This window comes from Hyalella azteca, unplaced genomic scaffold, assembly GCF_000764305.2.
Source record: "Hyalella azteca isolate HAZT.00-mixed unplaced genomic scaffold, Hazt_2.0.2 contig13566, whole genome shotgun sequence".
Classification (NCBI taxonomy): domain Eukaryota; kingdom Metazoa; phylum Arthropoda; class Malacostraca; order Amphipoda; family Hyalellidae; genus Hyalella; species Hyalella azteca.
The window spans coordinates 138,291-152,707 of NW_025943482.1; the positions used below are offsets into that span (position 1 = coordinate 138,291).

The 14,417-nt window shown below is 39.5% G+C and overlaps 1 protein-coding gene across 2 annotated transcripts; it reads left to right on the forward strand.

Annotated features, from left to right (window-relative positions):
• Positions 1 to 353: 353 nt before the first annotated feature.
• Positions 354 to 13,187, forward strand: LOC108676792 (glucosamine-6-phosphate isomerase 2-like). 2 transcript variants are annotated; one of them, XM_018164930.2, is made up of 6 exons: positions 354 to 536; positions 1,150 to 1,251; positions 1,829 to 2,011; positions 2,485 to 2,669; positions 3,330 to 3,503; positions 11,217 to 13,187. In XM_018164930.2, the coding sequence occupies exons 1-6, from the start codon at positions 413 to 415 to the stop codon at positions 11,247 to 11,249; spliced, it is 801 nt and encodes a 266-aa protein (XP_018020419.1). In that variant the 5' UTR covers positions 354 to 412; the 3' UTR covers positions 11,250 to 13,187. The 2 variants fall into 2 exon arrangements, with proteins under 2 accessions (XP_018020419.1, XP_018020418.1); XM_018164929.2 differs by lacking the exon at positions 11,217 to 13,187 and adding an exon at positions 7,135 to 7,910.
• Positions 13,188 to 14,417: the final 1,230 nt, after the last annotated feature.

The following is a 14,417-nucleotide window of genomic DNA, read 5'->3' on the forward strand; positions in this document are numbered from 1 at the left end:
TGCCATCCAATAGCCCTTGCAAAGATCTTTAATATGAGCCCAAACTCATTTATGAAATGTTTCATGGTAAGAAGATGTTAACAAAAAAATGCTCAAAACTATCCCTCATTACTTCATTTGACAGTAGCTGCAGGCGCGCAAGACATATGTGCAATACAATTGGGTGACAGATACAAGCAATCAACAAGCTGAAGTAATGCGCAGTGAAAGAGGTGTTGATCAGTCCATTCATAGTTTGATTGGTTATGGACACCAAATTCACCTTGAGGTGGCTGATGGAGAGCTTGAAAATATGCCAATATCTCAAGCTAAAAGGCCTTACTTTACAGCCTGGTAAATAACTACAAATTTTCAGTTTCAGATTAATTTTAGTTACTTTCAGATAATTTTTATAGAAAAGTAGATAGTCAGGATGCGTTTAGTTATATTAGAGAGCTCAGCTGAGGTGACAGAGTGGGCAGCTCGCTACATCACCAAGAGGATCAACGACTTCAATCCTGGACCTGACAAGTTCTTTGTTCTCGGGTTGCCTACTGGTGAGTTGCTTGCAACATGCCACCTGAATGGCAGGTAATGGCAGTTTATATTTTTCTTTATTGTAATATGCATTATCCAGAATAAATTGAAAGAATTTTCATAATATGCTACAAGGAGATGCTTTTGTTTGCATTTCAGAATCATCTTTTGATGTCAGCAAGACTCTCATTGCAAATGCTTCTTATTTGCTGACATGAACATTTGTTCTATTTTAAACAGAATGAAACATGAATTAGTTTTCAAGTTGAGTTAATAAAGTATATTTTCAATTGTCCAATAAAACACTATTGAAGGTTGAAGTGAAAAGAGTTTTTATTAATCACTTATTAGATTTTTAAGGTTCCTTTTACTGGATTTGCTATTATGGTAAGAAGGTATTAGGCTGAACCTTGATACAAAATCATTCATTAAATTTTTAAAAGCATTTGAGATTTATAAAAAAATTCAGTAGAAACATTGGATGTAATTTTGTATATACAGAATTCTTGTTAAAATATTATTGTCTAAGTACTTCCATATTGTAAAAGATTTTTATTGCCAAAAAGTAAATTAGTAAATCATAAGCATTAGAGAAATGAATTACAATATACTTACATGAGCTTTACCTTACAGGGGGCACACCACTGGGCACCTACAAGAAGCTGGTGGAGTATCACAAGGCTGGTAAAGTCAGCTTCAAGTATGTCAAGACCTTCAACATGGACGAGTATGTTGGTATGTGCCCCACTCCTATTTTTAGCAAGTTTGTCAAAACCTTCTTGGATGAGTACCCGGTATGCAGGCGCATGTCTAATGCGTACACTCCTACCATGATGCCATCCTAGCCTGTGTTCTTAATATGCCCATGTATATGCAGTACCATACTACATAGGTATATTTTATTGAGCCATTCCTACTTTAGCCATGGTCACTGGTGATGCATCTATAGCCTATAGGTATATTTTGGTAAATACATGAACATTGTGTGAAGCTTTATATGCTAATATGAAGTTTGAATTATAGGTTGAGTTTTTTCACAAAAGTTGTTTGCGAATGCATTAATTATCATGAAAAAATGCTATTATTACCTAAAGGCCTGGTCATGAGAGTTACCTTCAATAAACCAAAGGTTAAATACAAAAATGTTATTCCCAGGATGTTCACACATTAACTCCCTGGGTTATGGGTAATGATAATTAATGTAATCCCTTCTGCAATTTTTTCCTTAAAACAGCTTAATAAAATTAATATTATAGTATCAATTATTCATACTCAGTTATGATGACCTTTCAATGTGTGTTTGATGGAACAGGCATACCCCGCAACCACCCACAGTCATACCACACCTTCATGTACGAGAACTTCTTCAAGCACATTGACATCGACCCTGTCAATGTGCACATCCTGGATGGCAACGCTGAGGACCTCCAGAAGGAGTGCGACAACTACGAGAAGCTCATAGCTGACGCGGGGGGCATTGAGCTCTTCATGGGGGGTGAGAGCAGGGGTCCCTTATGGAGGGTGAGAGCAGGGGTCCCTTATGGGGGGTGAGAGCAGGGGTCCCTTATGGGGGGTGAGAGCATGGGTTCCTTATGGGGGGTGAGAGCATGGGTCCCTTATGGGGGGTGAGAGCAGGGGTCCCTTATGGGGGGTGAGAGCATGGGTTCCTTATGGGGGGTGAGAGCATGGGTTCCTAGGGGGGGAGAGCAGGGGTCCCTTATGGGAGTGAGAGCAAGAGCTATAACCCCCGACCAGGAAAGGATGTGCAAGCAGGAAACCTTGAACCCTCTACTTAACCCCTTGTTCGGGCAGACATCGGGCCGTTTAGTGCCCTGAACCCTCTACTAACCCCTTGTTCGGGCAGGCATCGGGCCGTTTAGTGCCCTGAACCCTCTACTAACCCCTTGCTCGGGCAGGCATCGGGCCGTTTAGTGCCCTGAACCCTCTACTAACCCCTTGCTCGGGCAGGCATCGGGCCGGATGGACACATCGCGTTCAACGAGCCCGGGTCCTCGTTGGTGTCGCGCACGCGCGTCAAGACGCTCAACGTCGAGACGATCGCCGCGAACGCGCGCTTCTTCGGCGACGACCTCAGCCTCGTGCCCAAGCAGGCGCTCACCGTGGGCGTGGGCACCGTCATGGACGCCAACGAGGTGAGCCGTCATGGACGCCAATGAGGTGAGCCGTCATGGACGCCAATGAGGTGAGCCGTCATGGACGCCAATGAGGTGAGCCGTCATGGACGCCAACGAGTTAAGCTGCTGCCTCGCTGAAGCGTAAGTATTATGTCATTCTTGATTGTTGTGTAGCAGGCAAGTAAGCCTGTATTGGTCCACCAACGACTGACTTTTGCGTGTGTCAACCCATTCAGCTATTCATGCAAACAGTTTTAACAAATAGGAATAAATGGGAATGACGTTTTCCATTTATTCCGCTTAATTTAATGGAGTTTTGCCAATCGCCTTGCGATATCAAACAATGCAGATGCCGCTATTTCATTCTTTTCTGAGGGCAAAGTTTAATCGTCAGTGTTGGGCGATCGTGTCTGGGAGTACTGTAGTAGGATGTGCATAAGAAGTAAAAAATATAACTCAGTACTCACAGCAGTGAGTGACAGAGAGCGCATGTTCCCGTCGATGAAAACTTGAGGTCACGGACGGACAGACAGACGGACATGGCGAGCACAATAGCGCATTTTTTCCATAAATGAGAATATGCGCTAAAAAATGTGTAATTGTCCTAATATTCGTTACGGTGACCACCACACACCATGTGCGTTTACTGAGATGCGTGTAACAGTGATGACGTTACAGGTGATGGTGCTGGTGACGGGGAGCCACAAAGCGTACGCGCTGCACATGGCCATCGAGGAAGGGGTGAACCACATGTGGACGGTGTCAGCATTCCAGCAGCACCCGCGCACCCTCCTGCTCTGTGATGAGGATGCCACGCTTGAGCTTAAGGTCAAGACCGTCAAGTACTTCAAGGTGAGATAACCTTATCCTATGGGGAGATAGCTTTAGCGTGGAGCACCTTCATGGGGAAACACCTTTATTGTAAGGTGAGATAACCTTAACCTATGGGCAGCTTTAGCGTGGAGTACCTTCAAGGGGAAACACCTTTATTGTAAGGTGAGATGACCTTATCCTATGGGGAGAAAGCTTTAACGTGGAGCACCTTCAAGGAAATACCCTTATTGTAAGGGGAGATGACCTTAATCTCAAGGCTGGAAATAACATTAATCTCCAGATGAGATTACATTAATGGATTGATTAGTCTCTCCCTTTTGCATGGTTTCATGTAAAGAGATATGATACTCTGAATATATACAGCATCATCTTCCCTGCAATTTCAGCCCTTTTAACATGAGCTTCTTCCGAGAAGCTTCGTTGTGAGCTTGCTAAGGGTGAGCTTCAGGATAGCACAGTGGTACAAGGGCCCTGAGATGGCCATAGCTGAGGCTCAGGTTTGAAACTTCAGTATAATTTTGAATAGTTTTTATATTAGTTTTATTGCTTGGGAGTAGGCGTTGAAGGTGGTACATCTGCATGACTCTGGGCCTAAAACTATTTCTCAGGTACCTGTTTACATGAGAGGATCTTAATTTACGTTTGCTTACCTTGAGGTGTAGGCTGTTAGACGTATACGATGTAAATAATCCACAAATAATGAGTGAAATATATGATGTAAATAATCAACCAATAATAAGTGAAGTAAACGATGTAAATAATCAACCAATAATAAGTGAAGTACCGTAAAATGGGGTAACTTAGACCACTTTTTTTTATAAATGATGCCATTTTTTTACTAGCTTAATTAAACTTGAATTGAAACATGCAAAATACAGGTCTATACTCTAGCTTCACTCACCATAAATTGCTGGCTCCTGCCTCTCATAGTCTTTATGTAATTTCAAAAAAAGTGATGGTCTTTGTTACCCCAGCTCTTGGGGTAACTTAGACTGGGTGTTAAAATCAATTATATTTTTTGGTAAAATAACTCCAGGTTTAGGTGCATTGTAGTAGAACTCTTCTAGTTACATATGCAAATGACAAACTTGAGGAAAGTGTCATAGTTTGCAAATGGGGGGTCCCGCCCCCCAGGTGGTCTATGTTCCCCCAAACGGGAGAACTCTGACCACCTAATGGCAGCCCTGACAGGGTTAACATAGACCGGCCTGGAAATTAAGTTGAATTACCATATATAAGACTCTGTAGAGTCTGAAACCTAAAGAAAAAACATAAATAGGCTGTCAAACATAAAATATGTTATATATGGTAATTTTATATTAACTTCCAAGCCGGTCTATGTTACCCCGTCAGGGCTGACATTAGGTGGTCTAAGTTACCCCATTTGGGGGCGGCGCCCTCCATTTGCGAACTATGACACTTTCCTAAAATTTGTCATTTGCATATGTAACTAGAGTTCTACTACAATGCATCAAAACCTGGAGTTATTTAACCAAAAAATAAAAAAAATGGAGGGGGTACTCTGACAGGCTTTAAATAATAGCTTTTTTTCATGGGTCACATTTTTAATTTTCTAACCTATTAAATATGCAAACTTTTCAAATCTTTCTATTGTGTTATGTGGCCTCAGTATTAGGCCTTTAATCCCCATTGACAAAATTTTTCTATGTCAAATAGTTTTTGAGTTGTGGGGGTTTTTGTTAAAAAAACGAAAAGTGGTCTAAGTTACCCCGCCGCTCTAAGTTACCCCATTTTACGGTATACGATGTAAATAATCAACCAATAATAAGTGAAGTAAACGATGTAAATAATCCACCAATAAGTGAAGTATACGGTGTAAATAGTTGATTCGGGCCGATTTTCCTTGCCTATATTTATTTATCTAGGAAGTATGGACTCAAAGATGGCTAAGCATCAAGTGTTTACCCGCACATATTAAGGGGGTGACTGGGGATGTAGGTACGGAATAAATGCTCACGGGATATATCCACGAGTCCAGCTATGCTGCATGGATGGACATAACGCCATGTCAGGGTCTATGATCCTAGTGCAGGGCTTTGCAGGCGAACATATTGGGGTAGGCTTGCGTGAAATTGTGTAGGTCGGACATGAGGCTCGTTAGTACGGACAAATCGGGGACTGGGAGATTTAGATGCGAGGGAGCATGAGGATAAACCTTCACTGCAAGCTTATTGTGATAATAACGTAAATTTATATCTTGAATTCTTATTATACGGTCTTACTGTGATTATTTGAAAGTTCTCTTTTGATTATTTTAAAATTGTCTCTTGATTATTTGAATGTTCTCTTTTGGTTATTTGAAACTTTTATCTTGATTATTTAAAAGTTCTCTTTTGATTATTTGAAAGTTCTCTCTTGATTATTAAAAGGTTCGATCGTGATAGATTTAAAGTTCTATCTTAGGTAATTAAAGTTCTTATCTTGATGATTTAAAACTTCAATGAAGATAAATTGATGTCTTTCCAAGTTCTATCTTGAGAAGCTGGCATGAATTCAACAGCTATTCATGAGTCTATGTTGCACAGAGATAAGAGAGATGAATTATGATGATGTGGACCAGCGTCTCTTGGTGAACGGTGACTTCGTGTTAGCCTTCACCGCTGTTGTTATTATTAAGATTATTATTATTAAGATTATTATTATTAAAATTATTATTATTAAGATTATTATTATTAGTGACTATCATTGGGTTCGGTGCAGTAACTTAGATGTCGCCCTTGCGGTAATAAAGTCTCCACTATTTTGTAAAATATAGGTAATTATTGTTTTTCCTGTTTCAAAAAGAATACAGTTTATGGTAACCATATATGATAGGAAGGTATTATACTAATTCATTTTTTTCCGAAGATCATATGTCTAATGGTGTGTTATACACTTCGCATAGATGTGATGCCATCCACACATGTTCTGTTCAGTAGCAATTATAGTCTTAATGCGAGTATACAGGAGTATGTTTAAATGGTTTTTAAATACGGCACTGTTGACCTGCTGTGTCCATACATCCGTTCATTATTTCATCATCATTGAGATAATGTGATGTCTTTTACTTTATAAGACGTATATGATATAAGTTAGAGTATATAAAACGTATATTTTATAGCGTATGTGCTGTTGTTTATGCGTTTTGCTAACATTTTAGGATTTTCATAGAAAGTTGTTATATAATTATTTTTTTTCATTAAACGTATAAAAATTGAAGGATTTGAAAAGTTTCCTTCTATTTTGGCTTCAAAACCACGCAAAACTTGCTATGCTCAGTCTAGGCACACCCCGCATAGGCGTGTACCGGCAACGCATACGCTACACACTCGTGTCTTCTATCCTAAAACATACGTAGCCGCATGCTATGTATGTTATTATAACGCATGATGTCATTCATTGCGTGCCATCATGTATGGAAAGGTTGTTCTTTACAAGACTACATATATTACTATATTATACCACATTATGTTGTACCACATGATGTTATACCACATGATGTTGTACCACATGATGCTATACCACATGATGCTATACCACATGATGCTATACCACATGATGCTATACCACATGATGCTATACCACATGATGTTATACTACATGATGTTATTATGTTGTGCTATGCTATATGACCAGCTTGTCCCCGCAGAGTTTACACGCCGTCCACATGGGGCTGCTCGGCGCCAACGCTGCGTAGCGCGGGGCAGCTAGAGGAGCGCCATTGACCTGCCTATTATTTTATGTGTACATGTTGTGTCTTGTGCTCGCATTAACACAACGCACACGTGTGTGTTGTGTTATATACGGTACATCTTATTGGATGTTTATTGATGCCGTCGTGCCTATAGGATGTGTTCACAGGTTGGTGCTAGTTAAAAGTTTACCACTTTATCTCACTAGTTGTTGTGATGTATTTTTAACTTCTTGTTGTGATATAGACATTGTAATGTAACTATCTAAGACAGTATCGCTACTCATCTTGTAAATGTAATGCTCACAACTCCAGTTTTCTATCGTTTTCGAAGTTCTTGTGTTCATCATGCGGTCTAGCCGCAACTTATGATCAAACGTAGGAAAGGTCACCGTAGATTTCGAGTATTTGCCTTTACAGAAAATGAAAATTATGTTTGTTGTTGTGCATAAACTCGCTTCGCCAGTGTAGCTTTTGGTGTTAGCTGTTAGCGTCATCAATGAATCGATGGTTCTAACTTGTTCAGTGGTTCTAATTTGTTGTCAGTGGTTCAGGCAAGTTTTCCGCTGGTTCTGGCAGGTTTTCCAGAGGGTGTTGCAGTTTTTCTCAGCGGTTTGTTACTTATTTTTCTTCCAAGTTTCTGTTTGATCTGAAGAGGACGAGATTTCTATTCATATCCTGAATGCGTGGCGTGTTATGTTTGGTGCAGCTGAGAAATAAAGTTTTATTTTTCATTGCGTTTCACTTTTTTCTCGTGTCAAAATCTCAGGAAAACATACGACGATATTGATAATAAGTAAATAAATAAGGTTTTAATTAAATAGAAATGCACACGCTAAATTGAGCATCTGCTCATTATCAAGTTAAATTTAAAATATTTGTTAGCTGAAAAAAGATGTTTATTTTCGAGATAGTTTGAGGAAATCGTTCATTTTTAGGGGATTTTTAGCCTGCATTTAATTATAATAATCTGATATTAATCATGGAATCACACGTTGCATTATCAATGGATATCTCGGAGTTATTGCGACTGCGAAGATAACGAAGTGTACAATTTTATTGCCTTCGGGCTGCAGTGGTAGGTTCGAACCATCAAGCTGGCTGTGAAGAATTTTACCATGTCTATGATCCACGACATGCCATGAAGAGCAGGTTCACGATATACTATGATATTATTATTATTATTATTATTATTATTATTATTATTATTATTATTATTATTATTACTACGAGGTCTTATGTAAGATAAGTTTTGAGAAGCCGTGGTGATCCAACGCCTGAGGAGGCCTCCAGCAGCGCCTCGGCCTCAAGGACCGCCTCCATCAGGTAGCCTGCTGTTGCTGTGGACCATTAATACATAGTTGTGTCGTAATGGTATTCCTACCTGAACTTATCTGTCTTTGTGTCGTAATGGTATTCCTACCTGAACTTATCCATCTCTGTGTCGTAATGGTATTCCTACCTGAGTTGTAGCTTGAGTTGGACTGGAGACAACACCGCCTCAGAAGTCCCCTTGTTTCTGCGCGTCCCAATTGTTCGTCTTTAGTATTAAATGCTTGATTTTATCTTGAACTTATAAGAATTTAATAACAAAGTTACCCAAAAATTCACCGTATCTTCTGTGAAATGTTTTCATTAATAATAAGGCGTATTTGTCATTCATTTTATGTGCCTTTCAGTATTTCGGTAATTCAGACTCGGGTTTTACCGATCCCTGGAAATAATCTTAGACTGTAATGATATTCGTACCAGAGTTGGAAATAATCTTAGACTGTAATGATATTCGTACCAGGGTTGGAAATAATGTTAGACTGTAATGATATTCGTACCAGAGTTAGAAATAATGTTAGACTGTAATGATATTCCTACCAGGGTTGGAAATAATGTCAGACTGTAATGATATTCCTACCAGAGTTATAACTAATAATATACTATAGGTTACAAACAAAACATCGGGGCGTACAGCAGTGCACCCACCAAGGCAGGCTTTACATCGTTGGAACCGCAGCCCCGACATGCGTTCTGGACGCTGGCTGTTCGGTACACACGAATTTAATTCATGTCTTCCTTCAATGTAAACCAAAGAGGGGCTATATTACCCCTTATATGGGGGATTGATTATTTACTAACGATAATAAATTCAGTGTCAGTTGAAGTTGAGAAATATGCATAGATATCAACTTGTGTTGAAGTTGTAGAATGCTTGTTATTTAAAGCGAAGATTTTATACCGCCTTGCCGATGGCTCATTAATGGCTTAACCTTCGATTTATGGAGCCTCGAGTGCTTCTGAAGCCTGCCTTGGTTGCATCGCTTCAAGCAGCGTGGTAGTTGGTTGTAAGGTTGCTTCTACCTCCAGTAGAAACGTGTAGCGGAGTGTAGCGTGTGCTGGATATGTGTTCAGACTTTAAAATCTCATGTTCGGTATCTGGAAAGCTTTTTACATTACTATGCGAAAAATTTCATGTCGTATTTTGATGTGGTTGGTATGGTGGAAAATAAGTTATTATTGAGTTGTGTCAGCGTTGTTGTTCACATCTAACCCTTGTTTTTTACGTCATATCTAACACCTTCTGTAGTTGTTTATCGTTCTAATGTGTTATTTTTCCATAACGTAGAAAGTTTAAATTTATATGTAACTAATGAAGAGTCATTCACGGCGTCTGGTCCTCGGGCGTACACCAGAACATTCATCAACTCATAAGTTTGTCGTTATCGATAACACGTAAAATAATATTAGATGTCTTAACTGTATTCAACATTTATAGTGTAATTGGTGCATCGCGGCAGGTTTTCACCATCTTTCTTTATTCGTAGTGTATTTTTGTATTGCGCGAAGTATTTGGGAGCATTTTGCGTGTCTACTAATATGATAATCACTCTTAATAAAATGTGTGTGTATCTTTCATGTATTACAGGATTGTTTTATGTGTGTTTTACAATACATTTTGGGATGCACACTGTGTACTGGTCAACTGGATGTGTACATTTTTTTTTACTATCGAAGGCCGAGTGGTTAAGTTAAACAAGATTGGATCAGTGAGTTACGGGTTCAAAGCCCCAGCTCACTGTAAGAACTGTGTGGTATCTTACCAACTAATCACAACTTGGTCTGAAAGTCCACAGTAGTATTACTATTGTTTGGTTAATATTTATAAAGTATATGAGCGTGTGGTCTTTGTGTTGACATGTCACGTTGTTTGTTATGCGTTTAGCGCTACTTGCGACCACGCGGCAATGGTTGTGTTTCTACTAATGCTGTTCCTACCACAGTTGATGCAGCGTGTGGCCTGACCTACTTAACTAGTTTTTCAACCTTTGCTTTGCGTAACGCAGCTTAAATTTTTATATGTGTAATGGCAACTTCTGTATATTGGGCGTAGTATATGTATAATGGCTATTTCTGTATATTGGGCGTAGTATATGTATAACGCCAACTTCTGTATATTGGGTGTAGCAAAATCTTCATAAAGCCAAGAGCATTTTTTTTCGTCGGTCTTAACACTATGGCACTAATTTGACTTCTCTGCAGAGTTGATGTATGGATGCATGGTCATGAATGGAAGCAAGTTCATGATAGAGTATGTGCATCAATGAATGCGTGTTCTTGAATGCATGTATACATGTTCATGGGGAAATGCTAGGGATGGTTCGTGTGATACTAATCATAGTACGTGCTATATTAATGAAAGTACGTGCTATACTAATGATAGTACGTGCTATATTAATGATAGTACGTGCTGTACTAATGATAGTACGTGCTGTACTAATGATAGTACGTGCTGTACTAATGATAGTACGTGCTATACTAATGATAGTACGTGCTATACTAATGATAGTCCGTGCTGTACTAATGATAGTACGTGCTATACTAATGATAGTACGTGCTATATTAATAATAGTACGTGCTATACTAATGATAGTCCGTGCTGTACTAATGATAGTCCGTGCTATACTAATGATAGTACGTGCTATACTAATGATAGTACATGTTATGCTATTGATAGTACATGTTATGCTAATGATGGTTCGTGTTCACAGGACTTGTGGCAGGTGCACAGCAAACTCATCTGAGCCTCAGCGACAGCAGCGGAGACATCAGCTCTTATGAGGAACAAAACAACAACAGACGAACAAGGAGAACAAATTAGAGTGACATAATACGCATTTAACGCTTAAGTACAAGACTATAAATACATGAACAACACGTTTCCACGTCTGGCCCACACCTGGAGTCTGCTTCTTTCTGTTCACCAATCAGCGGTAACATCGATAGCTTCCTGTGCAATGCGCTCTCTAGTGATTAGGTTAGCATCATGCTAGTGTCATGTTAGTGTGAGGTGGTCACCAACCAGTGACTATCCTGGGGACCTGAGAGTGATAAGAGTGATTCTGTGTTGGGAGGAGGGTAGGGGGTTGATCCTTCGGACCCGTGTCAGATAATTCCAGCTACTGACTCACGAGTTGCGTCGAAGGCGGACGAAACTTCACCAGACGCGACTTCAGCTCAGTGCAGGGGCATCAAGTAGCACCACATGCGCTACCATCACTCATGCTACTGCTCAGCATTCCTCGCGACCTTCTTTGAACATACATTCCATGTTTTACTGCATCGATAAATGATTAAAATGCATGGAAATTCCTTGCCATTTCACAAGACTTCATTCGATTGACGTCAAATTTTTAGCTCAATGGCCCTTGATGAAGGTTCCTTCACTGATCCTACGTCATGACTGGCCGTCTCATGATTTATTTATAATATATTCAATTTATAAATGATTAATTGATTTAAATAATAATATTAATAAATATTGTGGTTATTTTAGTAATTAGTAATAACAAGTTGACAGCAGTGGCCCATGAGGGCACGCGAGAGTGAAGCCGCCATACCGGACTGTGCCGGATTGGGGACTTACCGGATTGGGGACTTACAAACGAGCTCTCTCTTTAGCGAACAAATTATTTAACTAATATAAATGCGTTATTCGTTAGGGAAATGATAATAGATGCAATTTTGATTGCTTCAATGTTAATATTCGCTGCTGGTTTTGGCAACTGTTGTGTTCGTCGAACCCAAGTAAATATAGAGCGCTTGCGAAATAATAAGTGCAATAGTGTGAAGTATTGCTGACCTTAGGGAAAATTTGGAATGACCCAGCTTATGGTAGCTATTTTTGTACGTTTTTTATACAGTAGGATCATGAGTCGTAAGTGTGTTACTGTTTCAACTGTTAGTGAATGAATAGATTTGGCTTCTGGTGGCGATCGTAGCTTTTGGAATTCTGGATCAGGAAGAGAGTGAAGAGTTATGATTTTAAATTGTACATCAAATTGCACACGATTCAGTATATTATTAGTATTTTTTATTAGTTTAAAATCAGAAAAAACGCGCTGCCTTGGCCCTGCCAAGGTTTACATCACTTATTTAATTTGTACACATAAACCGACCGGCCAAGACACGTTCCATTTCTAACTAGTAATACTTGCTGTAAGTGTTGCTACTTCCGCACTTTGCTGCCTTACTTTTACTTGTTTTTTATGTTTGTGGGTTAGCTTGGTTGCTCTATTGATCAAACGCTTTAATATTGTTATCGCTTCGTTAGTAGTATATATTTTTGCCGTCAAGCACGTAGGAGAATACACCCTTGAAATTGAATAGACTTGAGGTCGCATGGCGGCCATTGCCAAGCCTCCCGGTGTGCTGGCGTAGACTTGAAGTCCATACGGAACTAAACGAGTTGAGTTTTAAATTTTGTTAATGGTGTTGTTTTTCTGCATTATTAGCTCATGGATCTTGTGCCATATCACACGCCCGCAATCATCGTAATATTTATGGAGATTAATAATGCCGATATTTATTGTTATATTTTAATTCAATCTATTAGTTTCTGCGAACAACTTGTTCTTTAAAAGGGTCGTTTTGTTATGACGTGCATGTCTTATTTAATTTTTTAATCTTGTTTGAAGTTATTGATGAAATACACAAGAGCTTCTGATAGTGTTTCCGTCTGTCCTGCAGTGAGGTTGCCATCTCACTTCCTAATATTGCCTCGAATAAACACGAACTTTTTCTCTGCTGACGGTTAGTTTACGTAATTTTTCTATTGGATACGACATACGAATATCAACAATGCAGCCGCAGAACAACAAGAGTCCAGTGGAATGCGATTCATTTAGTCTGTCCTGAAAACGACTTCGCCAGCTGGCCTGACGTGTTGATAAACTTGATGTATTTTTTCTTTGTAAGAAAAACACGCTTGTGGCTGCACGCTAAAATCGTCTGTACAAAAAATAAGGTTTTATGTACACTTTGGTCGAAAGACTTGAATCCCAAGAAGCGTTACGACACTAAGAAGCTTCGGATTGGTTCAGTTCGGAAGCAATTGTTTTGTAGGCATCGAACCTTACATGCGGTTCGGCTACAAGTTTAATGGCGGTTGGCATGACAGGAGGAGAGATCAGGATATGTAAAAACGTAAAATGATCGCAAAATAAAGAAAGAAATATCTTCATTCAAAGGGTTCTTATTGTGCAGCTTCAGTCGTTTTTTAAAATCATATTGGTTTTTGTGTGGCTAGTTAGTCTTTGTTGCATGTACTTTTCTTTAGGGCTAAGTAGACACAGTTCGTATGATACTAATGATAGTTCGTGTATACTAATGATGGTGTGATTTTTAATCATCTATGAGTTAAATCGAGAGACTAAGTACGATAGCACGAGTTTATATGATACCGAGTTTAAAATGGTTTAAATGATACCGATTACTAAAACGTCCAGTTGTAGGACTAAATGTAGATGCACCTGCTGCAGGTGCGATCGATGGCTGCAGGTTTGTGCGTGGTCAGTCCACACGCGATGCGGAGGTCGATATCTCAACATTAGCGCTAATAGGGAAATCGAACAGCAGACATTCGTAGATTCAGAAAAAAATACAACTCACAGCAATGAGTGACAGAGAGCGCATTTTCTCGTCTACGAAAACTTGAGGTCACGGACAGACAGACGGACGGACATGGCGAGCACACTAGTGTATTTTTTCCATAAATGAGAAAATGCGCTAAAAGTGTCGTATTGTCCGAGTCGTGATATACTTTCTAATGCACTTCTTTGCCGAGCCAAGCTGGGTCAGAATGACCCACGATAGAGTAAAAGGTGCATCAGTTTTGGGACCGAGTCTCCTTATTTCTTCGAGTTAAAAGGTTGCTGTACAGCGTACGATTCAGCTGCATTCGTGAACTGGAT